The following is a 21,962-nucleotide window of genomic DNA, read 5'->3' as shown; positions in this document are numbered from 1 at the left end:
CAAAGCCTAGCTTTTTAATATATATATATATATATATGCCAGCCAATTTTTTTTAAAAGCTGAAAATACACAAACAGAACAGAGAAGAGGAAGCCTAACTTTTGAAAATGAAGAAAGCTAGTCAAAATAAATAATAATTAATAATTAATAATAATTAAATAATTAAAATAATCCAATTTTAAAAAACATTTTTTAAAAATAAAAAATAATTGTTTTATTTTTTTAAAATGTTTTACCCTTTTAATTGGATTATTTTGTTTGTAAAGTGCTGTTTTAATATATTCATACATACAACATATATAAATATATTAAAACAGCACTTTAAAAACAATGAAAATAATCCAATTAAAACGATAAAACATTTTTTTTTACAAAAATAAAACAATTATTTTTTGTATTTTGCCTTGAGTCCCAACTTGGGAGAAAGGTGGGGTACAAAATAAAAAATAACAAAAATAAGTAAATAAAATAATTTGAATCCTGCTTTTCTCCCAAAATTGGGACCCAAATACAGATATAAAATTAAACAAAATTTTCCTCTTTCTTTCTGTTTTTCCCCCAGATGTGTGAAACTAATTGATTTTTTAAAAGGGAAATGGTGTTTCTGAACATGTTTTTTTATTTTATTCACAAATACATTTGGATGCTTAGGGTTTGTGGAGAAATGCTGGCCCTCAGTCAGTCAGCCTCTCTTGGGAATGGTTTATCACTAGACTGAGCCACGGCAAAAAGAAACCCCTCATTTTGAGGCACAAAGAGAAAAGAATGAAGCCCCGCCCCCTCCTCCAACCGCCATCGACGAAACCCGCTCGCGCTCTCTTGCTCGCTCTCTCTCGGGTGACGTTCCCTTTCCTGATTGGTGGAATGCTCAGAGACGGTTGCTATAGTTACGGGCCTGATCCACCACCCGCTGGCAAGATGCCAATCGCCCAAAAGGGAAACCATTATTAAGCCCCCTCCTTGGGCATCTTGGGCAGTAGCTCCCTGCCGCCTCTCCTCTTCACAGTCTCACCCTCCCCTCACATTGTAATCAAAGTCTAAATGTAATAAAGGTCTTTCTTTGGTTTTGAGGTGTTTTTTTAATGCTCCCCCCCAAAAAAAAAATTTACTTCAGGATAAGAATCCCATTTCTCCTGACTGGAAGCTTTGTCAAATGAAGCACATTTAAGAATTATAGTAGTTTCTAGGGGGAGAAATAATAATGATAATAATAATAATACTAAAAACAACAATAATAATAACAGGTGTTTGGAGAGGCAGGCTATTTAAACATAATAATAAGTGTTTGGAGAGGCAGGCTGTTGCCAGCTATTTAAGAATTATAGTTTTAGGAGGAGAAATAATAATAATAACAAAGGTGTTTGGAGAGGCAGCTATTTAAATAACAACAACAATAATAATAAGGTGTTTGGAGAGGCAGGCTGTCGAAAGCTATTTAAGAATTATACTAGTTTTTAGGGGGAGAAATAATAGTAATAATAATAATATGTTTGGTGGGGCAGGTTGTCGACAGCTATTTAAGAATTATACTAGTTTTTAGGGAGAGAAATAATAATAATAATAATAATTAACAAAGATGTTTGGAGGGGCAGGTTGTTCCCAGCTATTTAAGAATTACACCGTCCCCTAAAAACTACTGTAGTTCTTAAATGGTTGGCAACAATCTGCCCCTCAAAACATCTTTGTTTATTATTATTATTATTATTATTATTATTATTATTATTATTATTATTATTTCTCCCCTAAAAACTATTGTATGTAGTTCTTAAATAACTACAGTAATACTGGGGATGATAATGGGGATGACAGATAATAATGAGGAAATGGGATTTTTACCATGAAGGAGGAAAGGCGTGGATTGTTATTATTATTGTTATTAATTTCTTACACATCTCTCCCCATGGCTTGAGGCAGGGTACAACTTTAAGATACTAGGTTAACACTTCATATTAAAATTAATAAACATCAAACAAAAAGGTGCCTCTTTGGAGGGGCAGATTGTTGCCAGCCATTTAAGAACTACAGTAGTTTTTAGGGGGTGGTGTAATTCTTAAATAGCTGACAACAACCTGCCCCTCCAAACATCTTTGTTTATGTTCAGAATATCTCTCTCACTTGAATATCTACACTTAGTCCCACACATCTGAAATTAAGAAAATGGGATTATAATCCAATCCTTACTTCTATTACCAGAGTTTACATTTTATATTCTAAACATATTCTGCACTCCCATGCAAACTACTTGCTGTATCATGCAAGGATGGACATGAATGTGCAGGCTCCTTTTTTCTCAGCCTTTACACATCTGGAATTAGGAGGGAGGGCTGTCAGCTCAGAACATATGGTTTGAGTACTGTACTACTCTTTCTCTCCCCCCATTCGTTCCTTTACTTAAAAAGTAAAAGAAAAGAAAAGAAATTAAGCACTGGAAGTGGAACCATGCCAGCAAACAAACCAACCTGCTAGTGCAAGCTGGTTTTAATAAAAAACCTCATGCTAAACTCAGACTCACTCATGGACTAAGAGATGTGTAATATTTCCAAAAAGGTAACAATTTTTCATACAGCACAATTCTATGCATACCTACTTAAAAGCAACCCTGAGTTAAACTGGGTTTACTCCCAGGAAAGCATGTAAGTTGTAAAAGATTCCAGTCTTACTCTTCCTTGCCATACCCACACAACATAACTTCCATCACTGTTTCCTAAACAAATCTATTCCCCTGAGTATATCCCCCCATACAATTTACATCAAAACCATATTTTCTAAATACATATATATACATTGGTCGGAAGCCCAACTGCTTTCCTCCTTGTATATATACACGCAATATGTTGGTTCAGAATCTTATTTCAATTTGAGCTCAGCTCATGCCTAGGAGTTCTCTAAATACCAAGGCTTTGTTCCAACATATGTCAGAAAATTAAATATTAGAAAAGACACAAGCATTTCTAAATATAAATAGAATTAAAGCCTCCAGTCAGTGGTTTCCAAACATGGGTCCCCCTCAGAATCATTAAGCATTAGCTATGATGGCTGAGGCTTTTGGGACCTTGAAGTCCATCAATGTATGGAATCTGATTTTGGGAATGACTGTACTAAAAACATTGGTCACCAAGGTACAGTTTATCTCCCTGTGTCTGTCATTACAAGCCACTGTGTCCTTGTCAGGGAATATCAGATTTCCAGAAAAATTTTGATATTTAACACCTTTTTCTTTGTAAGGAAGGACTGGAAAATCAATTCAAGTTCTAGCTGCTGATTAAAATTACAGAATAATGATTTTCACAGATTAATTAGTGAAATCTAAAGACAAGGCACTGTGCAAGTATCTTGGCTTCTTTCTATCTGTACATTTGCCCAACCTTTTAAAAAAATAGCTTAAATATGAAGGTCCAGATAAAAGCAAACATAGCTTTGTTTATTTGATTTACAGCCTGCCTTTCTCGCAGAAAGACTCAAAGGGGTTCACAGTAAAGTCAACTGAAATTACAGCATTAAAACACTTACAGTGGACCCTTGTTATACGCTGGGGTTTGGTTCCAAGATCCCCCGTGTATAACAAAATCAGTGTATGCTCAAGTCCCATTAGATATAATGACATAGCAAAATGGTGTTCCTTATAAAAAATGGAAAATCAAGGTAAATTTATACTTTTTGGGAACATTTTCAAACCGTGTATGCTTGAATCCGTGTATAAAAAATCCGTGTATAAGAAGGGCCGACTGTATTAAAAATGGTACTATCTAAGAAAACTATTAAATCAAGAGAAATTTAAGGCTACTTTTTGAAAAGTATAGTGCTCATCTTTCCTCAGATGGCATGTACTAGTGCATCTATGCACACAGGTACAGGCAGGTGATATACTGTTTAGCATACTGTAAGGCACATTAAATAAGATAAGATCAGTTCATAAAACATTACAATGCTTTGATACATAGAGACATTCCAGAAGCAATGCAAGTATAAAATGACTGACGTGTCAGGCTCTGTCTGTTTGTGAAGAAGAATGTTCCAGCAATTAAAGTGAAGCAATCTAGCTCATTACAGAAATCTGATTGAAAATCACTCAATATTTAACATAGTGTAGAATTAAAAGATAGAGCTGTGTTAGTCTGTAGAATTAGTTTGTGGAGAGATCTTGTAGCATCTTTGAGACTAACAGAAAGAAAGAAAGAAAGAAAGAAAGAAAGAAAGAAAGAAAGAGAAATGGGCAGCATGAACTTTCGTAGACTTTATCCTACTTCCTCAAATGCATCTGAGGAAGCAGGCCGAAGTCTACGAAAGCTCATCCTGCCTATTTCTTTCTTTCAGTTAGTCTCAAAGGTGCTACAAGATCTCTCCACGTACTCAATATTTAACAGTACATTGTAGACATTCTACATCAGTGATGGCGAACCTCTGGCACGTGTGCCAGAGGTGGCACTCAGAGCCCTCTCTGTGGGCACACATACTGTCACCATAGCACAGATTTTGCCAGAGTTTCTTACTAGCAAGCCAGAGGGATGTGGCACTCTGCAATAAATAAGTGGGGTCTGGGTTGCAGTTTGGGCACTCAGTCTGTAAAAGGTTCACCATCACTGTTCTACATGATACCTATAAATTTGTATGGGTGGCTAGTTATGGGTGACTAGTATAGAAATGGGAGTCAGCATGGTTTAGTGTTCTGAACATTGGACTACAACTCTAGAGCCCAGGTGGGTTCAGATCCCCACCTGGCCATGGAAATTCACTGGGTGACCATGGGCAAATTACAGTCTCTCAGCCTCAAGGGAAGGCAAAGGAAAAACTGCTCTGAACAAATCTTGCCAAGAAAACCCTGTGGTAGGTTCACCTGAGGTTCACCATGGTCCATAAGTCCAAAAAGACTTGAAGGCACACAGCAACAAAAACAACAAAGCATAGAAATCACTGCAAATTTTTGTGTATTTACACATATACAGTGTGTGTGTGTGTGCATGTGTGCTCGCACATGTACATGCCCCTGCATGTGCACCTTTACGTTGTTTGTCACCTTATGGTGACCCCATGAATTTCATAGAGTTTTCCTAAGCAAGGAATACTCAGAGGTGGTTTTGCCAGTTCCTTCCTCTGAAATATAGCCTGCAGCACCTGGCATTCATTGGTAGTCTCCCATCCAAGTACTAACTAGGGCTGAACCTGCTTATTTTATGCCATACAGTGGGCCCTTAGTATCTGCTGGGGTTTGGTTCCAGGATCCCCCGTGGATACCAAAATCCGTGGGGGCTCAAGTCCCATTAAATACAATAGTATAGTAAAATGGTGTCCCTTAGATAAAGTGTAGGTTTGTTTTTCAGAATTTATATGTTTTAACAAAACATTTGCAAACTGTGGATAATTGAATCTGTGGACAAAAGATCTGTGGATATGGAGGGCTGACTGTACTATTTAGCCACATGGAACCATAAATATGGATTATGTCAAATTAAAAATAATTATTGTGTAATTCTTTAAAGGTACTCTGCGATTTTGATTTTTATAAATTACAGTGTGTGTGTGTGTGTGTGTGTGTGTGTGTGTGTGTGTGTGTGTGTGTGTGTGTTAAACCATGGTCCAATAGAAATAATATTTTAATGGACTGTGCATGTGCAGGCATGTATAATATCACATGTCTCACTGTTTGAAAACGATTACCATATACTAACTGAAAACTAGTGTAATTCTGGTTTTGCATTTCAAAACTCTTACTGTTCTCATGAGACACGGTATTTTATGCCATGTGTAATGGCTGGGCATGTGCATACAGTTATATTATCCCATAACTCCACATATGAAAACTATTACCATACATGAAGGTGGCAAAGGGATCTTGTAGAACCTTTGAGACTAACTGTGTGAAATAAGTTGTAGCATAAGCTTTCATCGACTAGGTCTCCTTCTTCAGATGCATGTGTTAGGGGTATAGATACTGGGGGCATTGTGCCCCTAAATATTAATTATACCCTCTGGTTAATTTTTCTTTCCATACCCAAATTTCTAGGATTATAGTGTGAGACATTAAAAATCATTCACAGTTAGAACTCTTATATTTGTTTTGTTTATATTTTCTTCCTAACTTTGGCTGCCACTTTTATTCAGATGCGTAAACTGTTCAATTTGAAAATGTTCAAATTACGTTTCAAGTTATTGTATTGCTACAAATTTGGGGGGTGAAGGAGCTTTCGTCAGGGGGCGGGAAAGAATAGAATTCTTCTTTGGGAGATCAATGCCCTCATTCGCTCCCCTCCTGTAGCTACACCACTTCCATGTATTAGTCTACAACACAGCGAAATTTGATTTACAGCTGGTTGGCTATATCATTGCACACTACTGAGAAAAAACAGAGTTCCTCAAAAAGACACCTATCAAGTCTTTGGCAATACACTTATTTATTAAAATTAATTAATGGCAAGACAGATTAGGAGTCATCTGAAAATCTTTAATCTACTGACAGCGCTTTAAATAGATTCAGACCTGGAAGATGAATTAATTTCACTAAAAAATCCCTTTGTAAGATATTTAATTAGCAGATTGTAGGGCTTTTGGGAAAATGTCTTTCAGCTCTACTGCACCAGTAACCACACAAAATGTCCATCTCACAAACCATTTATTTTTACTGCTTTTATTTTAGTAATATTTTTCAAGTACAGAAACGTTTGGCGATCCTATTGTTCACACCTTGCACATGGGAACTACAGCAAGAAGCACTGCTCCAAGCCATATTAAATCAAATCCATAGCAGAAGTACCTTTCAACCCACTCTCAAAAACCTAACTGCATCCACTGCACTCCATCCCACCATGACTCTGCTTAATTGTTCATGCTTAGTAAATGTGAAGAAACGTATCCGTAGAATAAATATTATCCAGATCAAGCTTTACTATTTTTGCTTAACAACTCCCTTGTGGAAACTAGGGTTGAAAGCATTCTCGCTTTCCTATCTATCTAATTAAATTAAATAGCATCTTAAATAAAGAGCACAGATTTCTGGGTCACTACAAATGGAAGTGGCAACATATTGGCCTTTTTAAATCAATAATACTAATGCTGTCTCACACTTAGAGATTTTGGAAAATAATATCAAAATATATAGTGGACCCTTGGCATCTGCTACGGTTTGGTTTCATACCCACCAGTGGTCTATATAAGTCCCATTATATGCAAAATCCATGGCTGCTCAAGTCCCATTATATGCAATGGCATAGTAAAATGGTGTTCCTTATACAAATTAGCAAATTCAAGATTTACTTTTGGGAATTTATATATTTTAAAAATATTTTCAAGCCATGGATGCTTGAATCCGTGGAGAAAAAATCTGTGAATGGAGAGGGCTGACTGTACCAATGTTGCAAATAAGTAATTGCCAAGAATGCAATTCCTCTCTCCCATTCTCCTATAATACTTTGGGTTATGTATTTCCTTCAGTCTGTAATGCTGTACGTACTCACTTTTTTGGGGAGCAAGGGGACTTACTTCTGAGTAGCCAGATTTATTTAAGGTATAACTCATGTTTCCTTCAAGAAACTCATGGAAGCAAACATGGTGAGTAGTGCATCCCTTTGTTCAAGCCATTAATTACTAAGCTACACTGGCTCTCTTAATGTTTTGTTACTATTCCATTTTGTTTCAGACGTTTGTGAAAGTAGAAAACTTGCACACTTCTCCAGGCTTAATATAATTTGACATAGTCAAATATGTAGAGGAATTGCAGCTCCCTCTACCCAATTGTTGGATAAGTGGGAAATGATTTTATTAATACGTGGTCCCCTCACATTCGCTGGGGTTAGAGGTGAAGGATCCTTGTTAATGTGGAAAAATTGCAAATTAAAAAAAAGCATTTTTGTTTACCTGAGAGAATACTTGTCTAGTAGCTCGAATCAGGATTTGGAGCTTTTGGTAGTGGGAATGATCCCTAGGAATCTCCAGGTCCAGTGCAACTCTATAGTGAACATCTGCCAGAAGTTGATCACTGAATCATGCTGAAGGACCCACAAATGCCTAGAGAAGTGTTTTCTCTAGGAACATGTAGGTTCTCCCACACAATTCTACGGTCAACTCCTGGCAGAGTCACGATAGAGGACCTAGCGATTCATAGAGAGAACATATTAATCAAAACTGCAAGTAATCAAATCCACAAAATTGAAAGCCACAAATGTGGAGGGCCAACTGTACAGTCATGGAACCCACCTACTCCTACATGCCACAAAAATAATACAGAGCATCTCTTAATTATATCGGGGGGGGGGACGGGGACACTACACACAGATCCTAGGATTTGGGGGACCATTTTCTTTGACTTACACTTCTGCTGTTGTTTCATTTCTAATTCAAGGTCGCTTTCAAACTTGACAATTATAACACTTTAATATCACTTTAATTGCCATGATTCCATCCTACAGAACCCTGGGGTTTGAAGTTTTGTGAGGCCCCTCAAATTCTCTGCCAGAAGCTTATAGTGTCCGCAAAGTTCCAGTGTGTAGGAGGAAAGAGATGCAAGAAAAAATAGGTAAGTAGTTAGGGCTAATCTCATACCAAGCAGTAAAGGAGTGGGTGCCCACCATCATTAATGGGGATGGGGAATTTATTATTTCACAAAGGAAACACACATTTAAGAACTTGCATATAAAAAGACATTGATTTGGATTCTAAATAAGAAAGGCTTTCCCCATCTTCTCAGGTAGAATATTTGTAGGAAGACACATGGAAGAGACAGGCGAGAGACTCCCAGAAATAGATTTTACAGAATGATACATGGATGGACAGTTCCAGAGACTAGACAGACAACTATTACACAGATTAGGACATATAGGTCTTTGCCAGTACTTGAGAAAGTTACTTTTTTGGACTACCATGCCCCAAGCTGCATGACCATTGTTCCGGATTCTGGGAATAGTCTGAAAAGTACCTTTCTCAAGTGCTGGTTCTTTGGCATACACACAGCTGAAAGGATAGGGTTTCTGCTTCTCCTGTGGTGAACAAATTATAAAATAAAGGGACCCCTCTCTTTCCCCACTTCCTCAGCCTTCCAACTTTAGATGGTTTACAGATGTGCTTCAGCCAGCACTATCTTCTATACTATAGCAATGAGCTGGAGAGATCAAACAGCCTTTGGCTAGAGACATAGCAATGACCCGTGAAGCAACACACCAAAGTTGGGGGACCCCCCCTCTGCCAATTCCTCTCCAATCTGACATACACACCCCTTCCTTGTCCCCTGCTGCGTTTTACTCTCAGGTCATTGACAGGATTTGATTCCCTTTTCCTTGCTCAGTGTGCTCAGAAACCAGGACAAATATTTGCACAGATGGGTCGCCAAAACTTCCCAAATCATTACTCTTATTTTTAAAAAGTGTCTTCCTGTCCCCCCCGCCCCCGCCTGCAAGTCCTGGTGCTGGTTTTCTGTATAAAGGTTCCAATCCTATAAAACAAAATTATATAAGGCCTTTTTTCTCCTGAGACTTGGTGGATCACTCTGCAAATCAACCTCCAAAGCAGCCCCCAAATGGATCTCTGCATCACCCTTTCGGATCTTGTGTGCAAGTCACAGAAAATGGGCTCTAAGGCCTCTTTTCTTAAAGATATATTAAAACCAGGCAAAGAAAGTTATTTACAACATGAAAACTGAGAGGTGAGGAAAACCCAACCTGTAGCACTGAACCCATTGTCAAGAATTGTGTGGAAACTAGAGAGGACAGCTTAGATCCAAACTCAATCATGCTTAACTCAACTATTTAAATCGATGGGCAACCATAACTACAACCCTATTGATTCCAGTAAGTGTCATTCCATGCAACCCAGTATTTCTCTTGTTTAACTTACAGTGTAATCCTACACAGGTCAGCTCCCCCCACCCAGGTGTAGCTAAAGTGGGTGAAAAATGAGGGCATTGCCTCCCAAATAAAAATTCTGCCCCACAATGAAATATTCTTGGAGTTGCTAAATTTCTAATATAGTAGTAACTACAACCTTCAGTTGAGCATTTGGAAATACAGAAAGAACAGTGATATATATAGTGACTAAGGGAATGCTAATAATATAACAGGAAAAATATAATAGTTGTAAATATAAATGACTGAGTGTCTTACTCTGCAACGCTAGAAGTTTGGAGGGTGGGGGTAAAATGTCATTTGAGGACAGAATTCCTATCTGGAGGAAATTCCTTAATTTTGCCCCCTATCTATAGGCACACTCTGAATGGGACTAACTCCCAAACAAGTACAAACATAAGATTGAAAACTACTATTCTAACAATTTAGAGAAGGAAGTTGATCAGCCAGAAAACAACCAGGTTCCAAACCAAACTCCTGTATATCTAAATCTGCATGCAAGTATTTTTATTTTTAATGTGAAGTCGAAGGCTTTCATGGCCAGCATTCATAGTTTTTGTGGGTTTTCCAGGCTATGTGGCCATGTTCTCAAAGACTTTATTCCTTTTAGAGTAAACTCTTCTAGAACATGGCCACATCGCCCGAAAAACCCACAAAATTTTTGTTTTTGTTTTTACTACAATGAAATTTGTTTCACTTACTTTGGAATTTGTCCAGGAGAGGACAATCAGTTGCCTTCCCTCCCCGCCCTCTGAAGCTCCCATAATCCACAGCCAGCATAGTTAGGGATTATGGGAGTTGCAATCCAAGATGGGGCAACAGATTACCTCAAGTCTGTCTCTGTGTAAAATCAGCAGTTATCTTTGGTATTCTTGTTGGTGAACGCCCTCATTAGAGCCTAACCAAGTAAAAGGCAAATCTTAACCTGTTTTTGATTCGTAACATCGTCTCTCTTAATGAGTGCCCTGGTTTGGAGTTCTGTTTTGTCAGTTTAACATAAATCCTTATCCTAGCAGAACTTTGTTGTTATGTGCCTTCAAGCAGCTTCTGACTTATGGCGAGATTAAGGCGAACCTATTATAGGGTTTTCTTGGCAAGATTTGTTCAGGGGAGGTTTGTCATTGCTTTTCCCTGAGGTTGAGAGCATGTGATTTGCCCAAGGTCATTAGATGGTGATATTAAAGCACAGTCACCTGAAAAATGTATAATTTTTAGTGAGCCAAGGCTTACTTCTGAGTAAACCAGTTTAGTATTGTTTTTCATGTGTCCCTCTGTGATGGTTTATGAGCATAATAAAGGTTCTGTTCAATTCATGAGTCTCTGAACTCTACTTGCTAATAATAATAAAAAACCAGCACAGGATTGGGATCTTATTAGAAATCAGTATTTAACTTTGGCTTGATTGTTCCCATCCTTTTTATACAATAAAATACTTGCATTTAAATAATAGCTGGAACTTACTTAGGGACACCAGCTATGTAAGGCCAAAAAGTCACCATTGTGCAACAGATGTATTCTGCTGACAGCGGAGGCAGTGGAATTGCACAGACAGCATGTTCATCTGCGCCTTGTCTTTCCAAGTTGAGCATTGCATATTGCAGTTGTGCATCCTATACTTTCCATTGTGATTATGCACTCACTGCAATTGTGTAGTGCATTCCATTGTGGTTGTACATCCTATATGTACTTTACATTCTGACTGTGCATTGTATACTTTCCGTTGTGGTTATGCATCCTATACTTACAGTACCAATGTAATTACGCATTGTGGTTGTACATTCTATACTCTGCATTGTGATTGTGTGTCATGCATTGTGCATTGCACAATGGCACCCACTCACTGACACGTGTTGGGCAATGTTGCTGTTCTACATAGGGAATGCGTAATACTACCATGGTATATATCCAGCTAGGCTAAGGGAATGTTGTATTGAGGCCTATGTTTACTTTGAAGTAAATTCCACTACCATTTTCGCACAAGTATCTGTGTGTGCGTATGTGCACATGCATGCACATTCAAGTCACCTGAAAAGTTATGGCAACCCCATAAATTTCATGTTTTCCTAGACAAGGAATACTCACAAGTAGTTTTACTAATTTCTTTCTCTGAAATATAACCAATAACACCTGGTGTTTGTTGGTGGTCTCCCATTCAAGTACTAGCCAGGGCTGGGTCTGCTTAGCTTCCAAGATCAGATGAGATCTAGTGCCTTCAGGGTAATTAAGACAAGTAAGCCCTTACTAAGTAAGAACAAAATTGTTATTCTGGTTTTGGCCTAACATGTGTATGTGGGGTGTGGTTGTATGATTATGCTGTGTTGCTGGTTTTATGGGGGATATTTCTTCTAGCTATTCTGGAGTCACCTAAAACCCCAGTGTTGCTTTTTTTGCATTAGGTTAGTGTGGTTAGAATCCTATACCTGGGATTACATGGGATTAAACCCTACTGAACTTAATTTTAAAGACTCTTCATTGTGCCCTGTTAAGACTTCTTTTTCGCAAACAAGATAAAGGAAATATTATGTGCTCATAAAGGGCTTGACCCTTTAGCAAAAGCAATTAGAGATGAGAGGGCAGAAAAAATGAGGTTAATGTGCAGAAAAAGATTAACTTTTCTTTCTTAAAAACTGTATAAAGAAAGCAGAGTGCCACAGCTTTCCTAGAGCTCTACCATTTTCTTTTGCAGTTTGATGTGTGGTCCGGTTTTCCTTGCTTAGCTCTGATAAAAAATCTTCTGCACATGTTTAGATACATATTCTTCTTTCATATGCTTGGACTTGGAAACAAATCCATGCGGAACAACAGTCTAGAAGAGGCTATTAAATGGCGGCTGAAGTAAGTTCAGAGGCAACGTCGTGAAGTGATTAAAGGACTCTGAAAAACCAGGTTAATGTCCCACTCAACTGTGAAAATCCAGAGTGACCCTGGATAGGTCACACTCTCTCAGCCTTGGAGAAACTTAGTGGCAAACCTCTGAGTAAATCTTGCAAAAAATATTCTGCAATAGAGTCACCATATTTATGTGAAGGCACATAACACCAACCAGAAGCAAGTCCAGAGGCTTTGGACGATAACTCCCACAATCCCTTGTCATTGGCCATGCTGGCTGGGGCTTCACTCTGGGATCCATCCATGTGAGTGATCAGATGGTGCTAAGCACCATTATACACACACACACACACACACACACACACACACAATTGTTGTCTGCAGCGGTGAAGGAAAACCAAAGAAAACTTTGGCCTTTTAGCACCTGTGTTCTGATGTCACCTTTTACCATATACAGTATATTCTCGTCTATAAGTCGACCTCATGTATAATTCAAGGGCAGGTTTTGGGGCCAAAATTGTGGATTTTGATATGACCCATGGATGTTCGAGGGTAAAACTTAGCAACATGTAACGAAGGATGTAAAGGACGAAGCAAAGGAACATTATGATAAAGATCTCTAAACTTTTGACAGGCATAGCTGTTTATGCTCACCCTAAAGACTGGATGGATAAGAGAGTAAAGGGTTGATGCTTTTTTTTTTTTAGGTGCTCCGAGAAGACATTAAGCTCTTACATTTTACTAGGGCATGGTTCCTTTTTTTGATAAGATTTAAAGTACAGTACTTACATTAACCCATGGATAGGTCAATCCAGTTTTTGGGGTCAATTTTTTGACTAAAATTTCTAGACTTATACATAAGTATATACAGTATTTTATTCAATTTAAAAGGGTTCCAATTAAACTACCTGACATTTTGAGATATCTGGGGTTGCCACTGATTCAAAATGGAGGCCTTACACTTAGATGCATTGTTGCTTGCTATTCCGCCCAGTCAGTTTTTAAAAAGCATTGAAGGGAAACTCAAAGGGTATACTGTATTTCATAATTCACCATGGCCATGTGTAAAGAAAACTTTCCCACTTTCCTTCCAGAGGAAAACATGTATTTGGGACACAGGGCTCCTACTTGGAATGGCGAACATGCCCTTTAGAATCCGCCAATTACAGAGCTGTTATTGGTGGCTCAGGTGCCACAACAAACTACAATTCCCAGGATTCCCTAGCAATGAGCCAGGGCAGCTAAAGAGGTCTCAAACTGGGTTATTTCTGCAGTGTGATTGGATCCCATGTCTCATTCCAGAGCAACTGCACCCGAGATGCAAAACCTGATCTCCCACTGGAATCTGGCATCTAAAAGTGGGCCACCTACAGGGGCTAGATGGCTACCTCTCAAGGAGGCTTAGCTCCAAAACACACTGCAGAAATGATCCGATTTGAGACTGATTTAACTGCTTTGGCTCAGTGCTAGGAAAACCTGGGAATTGTACTTTATTGTGGCACCAGAACTCTCTGACAGGCAAGGCTAAATGTTTCACTAAACTACAGTTCCCAGAATTCCCTAGCATTGAGCCAACACAGGTAAAGCGGTCTCAAAGTGGATCATTTCTGCAGTGTGTTTTGGACCTTAGATATAGCACTGGCAGGAGGTTAGATTATATGAACTCTTGGGATCTCCTCCAAATCTAGTATAAGCATATATTGAGGACTGCTGCTTGGTGGCTGCAGGTTTTGCAGGAAAAGGGGAATTTGGGGTGCACTTATTAGGGCCAGGTGCATCCGCACTGCATAAATAATCTGGTTTGAGACAACTTTAACTGCTATGGCTCAATGCTATGGAAATCTGGGAATGATTGTTTTGTGAGATTTTACCCTTATCTACTAGAGCATTTGGTATCCCACCAAACCCGCAAGGGATGATGGTGGCTGAGGCTGCATCCGCACTGCAGAGATAATCCAGTTTGAGACCACTTTTAACTGCCATAGCTCAATGCTCTGGAATTCTGGGAATTGTAACTTTGTGAGATATTTAGCCATATCTATTTGTGCACTTGATATCACCGCAAGTGGGTCAGTCAGAAGGGACTGAGGGTGATTTGGGCTGCATCCATACTGCAGAAATAATCCAGTTTGACACCACTTTTAACCATTGTGACTCGATGCTCTGGAGTTCGGGGGCTTCTAGTTTTCTCTGTCAGAGAGCTCTGGGAACAACAAACCGGACTATTTCTGCAGTGCAGACACAGCCAAAGTTACCAAGGGAGGGCAAATACAACAAATTGTTGGTGGGAACAGTTTCCAGAGTTTCACTCTCTGCAATGCTAGAAATGTGGGGATTGAATTAAAATTTAATTGTGGGGGGAGCAGTGTTCTTACTGGAGGGACACTGAGCCATGGCAGTTAAAGTGGGGTCAAACTGGATTATTTCTGCAGTGCAGATGCAACCCAAGGCTCTGGAAAAAGCCATTCCAGAGCTGCCCTATCTTAGCATCTCTCTGGCCATAGGTTCCAAAACTGCACCTCCCTTGAATTTGTTATCAGAAATGTATTTGCTATTGCTATTGCTATTATTCCTTGGTGTAATTTTTAGCCCACCTTTCTTCCTCCTGAATGGGATCCAAGGCAGCTCACATATAAATGCAAATTGTATGAATCAGTAGCCAAACAGTTAAAACAATGAAACAAGCTACAGTACCATCTTTAAATATGAGTACTGTACTTTGAAACCCTGTATATACTCATGTAAAGTCTAGAAATTTTAGTCTAAAAATTGACCCCAAAAACCTATGTTGACTTATCCACGGGGCAATGTTAATACTATACTTTAACTCTTATTAAAAAGGAAACCATCCCCTGGTGAAAGGCAAGAGTGCAATCTGTCCTAGAAGCACTGACCTTCCTCTATCCAGCCTTTAGTGTGAGCCAAAACAGTTATGCCTGCTATAATTTTGTAGGTTCTTTGGCATTGTTTTCCTTTGCTTCATCATTTAAATCCATTGTTGCATGTCTCTTAAGTTTTACCCTCAACATATCCAAGGGTCATATCAAAATTCATAATTCTGCACCCAATACCTACCCTTGACTTATACATGAGGTCGACTTGTAGTCGAGTATATATGGGTAAAATCATTTTAAACCATGAGAAGATCAATGCAAAATGCAGCTCTGGGGAGCAGGGTTCAAATCCTGGCTCGGCCATGGTTAACTCACTGGGTGATCTTTGGCAAGTCACTCTCTCAGCCTCAGAGATGGCCATGGCAACCTCCCCTCTGAAGGAATTTGGCAGGAAAACCCCATGATTGGGTGGCCTTTGGGTCACCATAGGTCGGAAACACAACAACAACAACAAATTTTAAAACAATCATTTTAAACCCTGGCAAGAGCAATGGAAAATTGCAGCTCAAGACTAGGACTCTGTGGAGACCAGGGTTCAAATCCCAGTTTAGCCATGTAAACTTAAGCAAGTCACACACTCTCAGCCTCAGAGATGGCCATGGCAACCTCCCCTCTGAAGGAATTTGGCAGGAAAACCCCAGGATAGGAAACGACTTGAGGGCACACAACAACAACAAACACAACAAACACTCTAAAATTATTTTAAACCTTGACAAGAACAATACAAAAGGCAGCTCAGGCACCCCACTAAAAGACCTTTCCAGTCAAAAACTAGAGGGGGCACACTGAGGTCCAAAACACACTGCAGAAATAACCCAGTTTGAGACCGCTTTAACTGCCCTGGCTCAATGCTAGGGAATCCTAGGGATTGGCATTTATTGTGGCACCAGAGCTGTCTGACAGAGAAAATGTCTCACAAAACTAGTCTCCAGAATTCCCTAGCATTGAGCCAGGGCAGTTAAAGTGGTCTCAAACTGGAATATTTTCTGCAGTGTGTTTTGGATCAATAAAGATGAATCTGTCTGTCTGTCTGTCTACCTATTATATTAGCCAAGAAAACCCCAGGATAGGGTCATCATGTCAGAAACAACTTAAAGGCCACAACAACAACAACAAGCCACCTCTTCCCAATTTTGCTGGGAAACCCAAACCAGCAGCTGCGTTTAGGATCAAGGGCAAGCAATGATGTTCCTCCACTCCTTGTGGAAGGTGTCTGGGAATGATAGGAGATGCAGTTCACCAAGGTGAGGCCTGAGAAGCCCTGGTGCTTTTTTTCCAGAATACAAAGAGCACAGTTTACAAAGATCCTTTAGCAGAGAGTTTCTAGATTATGTCTTCTTTTTAAAAAGAGAGAAGTTTTTCCAAATGCATCTTTTTCAGGATACAAAGAGCGCAGCTTGCAAAGCTCCCTTAGCAAAGAGTTTGTTGATTATGTCTTATGTTTTAAAAAGAGAGAATTCAAGGATATGGCTGTGTTAGTCTGTAGAATCAGTACCTAGAGGGATCTTGTAGCACCTTTGAGACCCGCAACTTCATTTTCATACACAAAGAATACGTAGTTTGTATTATTGACATCCTCACATACCAATGGCATATATGTATGTATGTATGTATGTATGTATGTCCCTTGCTTCTACTCCACCAAATGCATCTGAGGAAGTAGACTGAATTCTAGGAAAGCTCATGCTGCCGATTTCTTTCTTTCAGTTAGTCTCAAAGGTGCTAGATCTCTCTAAATCTTGAGAGAGGTTTTTCAAAGAAAATGCATCTTTTTTCAGAATACAAAGACAGCAGCTTAACAAAGCTCCCTTAGCAGAGGTCCAAGACACACTGCAGAAATAATCCAGTTTGAGACCGCTTTAACTGCCCAGCCTATAGAAATTGTGCACTAGAGCTCTCTGACTTAGAGAAGGCTAAATGTCTCGCTCAGTTACACTTCCCAGAACTTCCTAGCATTGAGCCAAGGCAGGTAAAGCGGTCTCAAACTGGATTGCTTCTGCAATATGTTTTGGGCCTACTCTTGGTAGTTTATTCCAGCCTATTGAAATGTGGACCCTGCTTTGTTTTTCAGATTATTTAGAAACCCCTTCCCTCCTTGCCCCCATTTTCTAGAGAGAGGGCTCTAGAAAGACTTGCTCCAAATGTAGAACTGAACCATCCATCTTCCTCGGTTTCCAGAAGCTCTCAAGGGCCCTTCCACACTACACAATGACAGCATGATCGTTCCATTTTAATTGCCATAGTTGCCTCCCCTGAAATCCTGGGATTTGTAGTTTGGTGAAACACTAGATCTCTCCCTCCCTATACTGTAAATCCCAGGATTCTATATGGGATGGAAGCATGGTAGTTCAAGTGGAATCATAGTGCTATAACTTCATAGTGTGAAAGGTTCCAGACTTCCTGCATTTTAGAATCAGGGCAATTAATTTGGGAGGAAGCGCATCCTATGACTTTAATATAATTATTAGCTCCTAATAATTTATTTCTACCTAATAATTGGCAAGGGGCAGAACAATAATGGATCTGGGAATAGGACTTTGCAGAGGCTAAAACTTCCTTTGCTGCCCCAGTTCTAAATGAAATGACAGAGAAAGTAGCTTTTTCCTCTTATTCCTTACCTCTTAAGAGCCCAAGAAGGAATATTTCAAGAAAAAAATGGGTTTCCTATCCTCAGGAAGGAAAGATGATCTATTTTGACAATATTTTAGAATAGTGTTAATATTTTAGAGAGAAGAGCGCAACCTTTCCATGCCTTCCTGGAACTGGACCCATCCAGAAAATGGGTTCCAGGGAAGACTGTCTTGTCTAATGGAGAATGATGGACAGAAAATATAATTCTGATGGGAAGAGGGAGGGATGGGAAGGGGATCTAAATCAAAGGCTGGTTTATTTAGCAATACAGAGAGAGAGAGAAATGTGCAGCAACCTGGCTTTCCCTTTAGATCTGTTCTTTCATTCATAGATTCTTCCTCCCTCCCTCCTTTCCTTCCCCAAACCTCTGAGACAGGCAACCCCCCAAGTGTGCCCTTGCCTGGCCTGTCCCTTTCCCCCAAAGCTCCCCTCTCTCTCCCCAAAGCAAAACCTGGCTGTTCCCCCTTGACAGATCTGGGGGACCCCAAGGTTGCCAAGCCCTTTTCAAGCCCCTCTGAAAAGTCCTATTCTCAGGTGGTTTGGGGAATGACAGGAACACACACCCCTCCCTGGCTCTAGGTTTTCCAGATCAGACTTCTGAAAGAAAGAGGAAGGAACTAAGGAAGGAAAGAAGATAGATGAAGGAAGGGAAGGAAAAAGGAAAGGAGAGAGGGAGGGGAAAGGAAAAAGCGAAGGAAGGAAGGGAAGGAAAGGGAAGGGAAGGAGGGAGGGAGGGAGGGAAGGGAAAAGGAAGAAAGGGAAGAGAAAGGAAAGGGAAAAAGAATGAAGAGAGAGAAGAGGGAAGGAAGAGAAGGAAAGAAGGAAGGGATGGGGAGGGAGGGAGCTAGGGAAGGAAAGAAAGAGAGGGAGAGAGGGAGGGAAGAGGAGAAAGAGGAGGGAAGGACGGAGGAAGGGAAGGAAAAAGGAAGAAAGGAAGGAAAGAGAAAAGAAAGAAGGAAGGAAGAGAGAGGAGGGAGGGAAGGGAGGGAGGGGGAGGGGAGAGGGAGGGAAGGGAAAAGGAAGAAAGGACGGAAAGAGAAAGAAAGGAAAGAGAAAAGGAAGGAAGGAAGAGAGAGAGGAAGGAAGGAAGGAAAGCACAATCACAATTGCAGTTCAAAGGAAGACAGAATAAAGACTTCCCTTCTTCCTTCCTCCCACCCCTACAACGTCTACCCCCTCCTGCGCCATGTTGAGACTCTTGTCCCTCTTCCCTCCAGGCCTTCCAGGGAGATGACTCCAGGTCCCATCCTCCCATCCTCTCGGGACCTCCGGAGTTCCCTGGGACACACTCTCTGTGCAGGAACCCTTTTGACATTTGGATCTAGTCCCAGAAGCAGATCCCTGGCTGGGAGCCTTGTGAACCTGGGTCCCAGCAGGGCAGATGGTGGCTGTCAAAAGCCCCCCTCTGGCCTCTCGGGGTCGCCCCACATCCCCCCCAAAAGACCCTCCACATCCACATCTACATCCACATGACCATTGCAAAGGAGGACCAGGCACCACAAAATGGAGGACCTTCCAGGAAAACCATGGAGGAGACCCATTCAAAAGTCAACACACTCCTAGGCATAGAAAACCCTGCTTCTTTGCCAGGGCTCCAAAATAGAGGACATTCAAGGAAAAATGGAGGACAGGGCCCAAGGAGGGAAACTCAAAACACATCTCAGGAATGGAGGAGGTTTGGGGATTCGTCCGGGAGAGGGAGGCGGGAATGGAGGACGGGTCCGGGAAAAGGAGGACCCAAAGAGTGTGTGTGTTGGGTGGCGGGGGGGCAATATGTTTAAGCAAATGTTGGAGAGCTAAGATTTCAAGAGGGAAGAAAGGTTTGAGAGAGCTCTCCCGACCCAAGAAAAGAAAGAAGGAGAAAGAAGAAAAAGAATGAAAGAGAAAGAAAGAAAGGAGAGAAAGGATCGGCCATCTTGAAAGCAATGCTGAGAAAGAGCGGAGGGAGGGAAGGAAGGAAGGGAAAAAAGGCCAAGGAGGGAAGGCGCCACAAAGGAAGAAGGGAAGGAGAAAAGGGAAAAAAGAAAGAAAGAGAGTGGGCCTTTTTTTCTTTCTTTTTTTGGGGGGATGGATTTATTTTTGGGGGGGATCCAAAGGATCGAGCCCTACCTGATCCGGGATCCTTGCTAAGGGCAGCCAAGGATGGGATAGAAAAGGAAGGGGGGACCCCCAGAGAGACACCCCTTTGCTTCTGAGGATGGACTGAGAAAGGGATCCTTTTTTCTGGAAGCCGGACTGAAGAGAAGAAGACTGAAAGAAGGGCCAGGCGATCCACAAAATGGCCCTCCCTTCCCTTCCCTTCCCTTCCCTTCCCTCTCCTCCCCCTCTTTTTCTCTCTCTCTCTCCTCTGGACAAAAAGCCCCTCCCACTTTGGGGGCCCCTCACGTGACCTCATTCCTTTCTGGGCTTTGCAAAAATTACAATATATATATACTGTATATATATATATTGATAACAATCATCATCAACATCATCATCATCATCATCATCAAAAGAGTGGGTTAGAAACCTTAGAGGTGCCTCCATCCTTCCCAGACAGACAGGCTTCGCATGCAGACAATACGCAAACCATAGTCCCACCCCTTCCTTTTCATCAGGGTCCTCCTTTTCCCGGATACGTCCTCCATTCCCTACCTCCTGTCCGGGAAGGATTCCCAAACGTCCTCCATTTCGAGCAGGGCTAAGAAGCAGGGATTGACATTTCTATATGCAGGGTGAACACCAGACAAGTCCTCCTTTTGCAGGACCTGTCCTCCATTTCATCATTTCCAGGAGGGATTCCCAAATGTCCTCCATTTTGAGCAGGACTAAGAAGCAGACATTTAGTATATGCTAAATATAAATATACTAAACATTTACTCTATGCAGAAGCAGACATGTAGTATATGCAGGCTGACCACCAGACACGTCCTCCTTTTGCAGGACCTGTCCTCCATTCCCACCTCCTCTCCAGGAGGGATTCCCAAATGTCCTCCATTTGGAGCAGGACCAAGAAGCACGAATTGACATCTATCCCTATGAGTGTTTTTAGCTTTTATAGTGAAATAATGCCCTACATTTTCCCTGAATGTCCTCCATTTTGTGGGGCCTCGTCCTCCTTTGAGGTGAGGACAGACGGATCAAGCCAGCCTGGCCCTTCTCTTCTTCACAAGGCAAGATGTACAGGAAAGGAAAGGGAAAAGAAAGGGAAGGGAATGGAAAAGGAAGGGGAGGGGGGAAAGAAAAGAAAGAAGGAGGGAGGGAGGGAGGGAAGGGAAGAGAGGAAGGAAGAGGAAAGAAGGAGGGAAGGAGAAAAGAAGGAAGGAAGGAAGGAAGGAAGGAAGGAAGGAAGGAGGGAAGGGAAGGGAGAAAGGAAGGAAGGAAGAGGAAAAAAGGAGGGAAGGGGAAAAGAAGGAAGAAAGAAAGAGGAAGGAAGGAAGGAAGGAAGGAAGAGGAAAGAAGGAGGGAAGGGGAAAAGAAGGAAGAAAAGAAAGAGGAAGGAAGGAAGGAGGAGGGAGGGAAGGAAGAGAAAACAAAGAGGAAGGAAGGGAGGGAGGGAGGAAGAAAGGAACGAATGCAAGGGAAGGGGGAAAGAAAGAAAGAAAGAAAGAAGAAGGAAGGAAAGGAAAGGATGAAAAGAGGGAAAGAAATAAAGAGAAGAAGGAGAGAGGAAAGGAATGAAAGAAAAAGAGAAAGAAAAAGAAAAGGAGAGGAAGGGAAAGAAAAAGAAAGAAAGAAAGAAAGAAAGAAAGAAAGAAAGACACAGACAGATAAAAAGGAAAGGAGGGGAGGGAAAGAAAGA

At 40.8% G+C, this 21,962-nt stretch overlaps 1 protein-coding gene across 4 annotated transcripts in view; it reads right to left on the bottom strand.

Annotated features, from left to right (window-relative positions):
* The window catches only part of LOC149309282 (polycomb group RING finger protein 2-like), a 60,067-nt gene extending 39,343 nt beyond the window's left edge, over positions 1 to 20,724 (bottom strand). Inside the window, exon 1 of one of the 4 annotated variants that reach the window (XM_089532104.1) lies at positions 20,691 to 20,724. In XM_089532104.1, coding sequence (XP_089388230.1) covers positions 20,691 to 20,707 — 17 coding nt within the window. In that variant the 5' untranslated portion in view covers positions 20,708 to 20,724. The other 3 variants (XM_089532108.1, XM_089532114.1, XM_089532107.1) reach the window with 3 other exon arrangements.
* Between the last annotated feature and the right edge of the window lie 1,238 nt (positions 20,725 to 21,962).

This window comes from Sceloporus occidentalis, unplaced genomic scaffold, assembly GCF_023333645.1.
Source record: "Sceloporus occidentalis isolate IW3139 unplaced genomic scaffold, rSceOcc1.0.p SCAF_7, whole genome shotgun sequence".
In the NCBI taxonomy this organism is placed as follows: Eukaryota; Metazoa; Chordata; class Lepidosauria; order Squamata; family Phrynosomatidae; genus Sceloporus; species Sceloporus occidentalis.
This window is presented reverse-complemented; position numbering and strand designations above follow the sequence as displayed.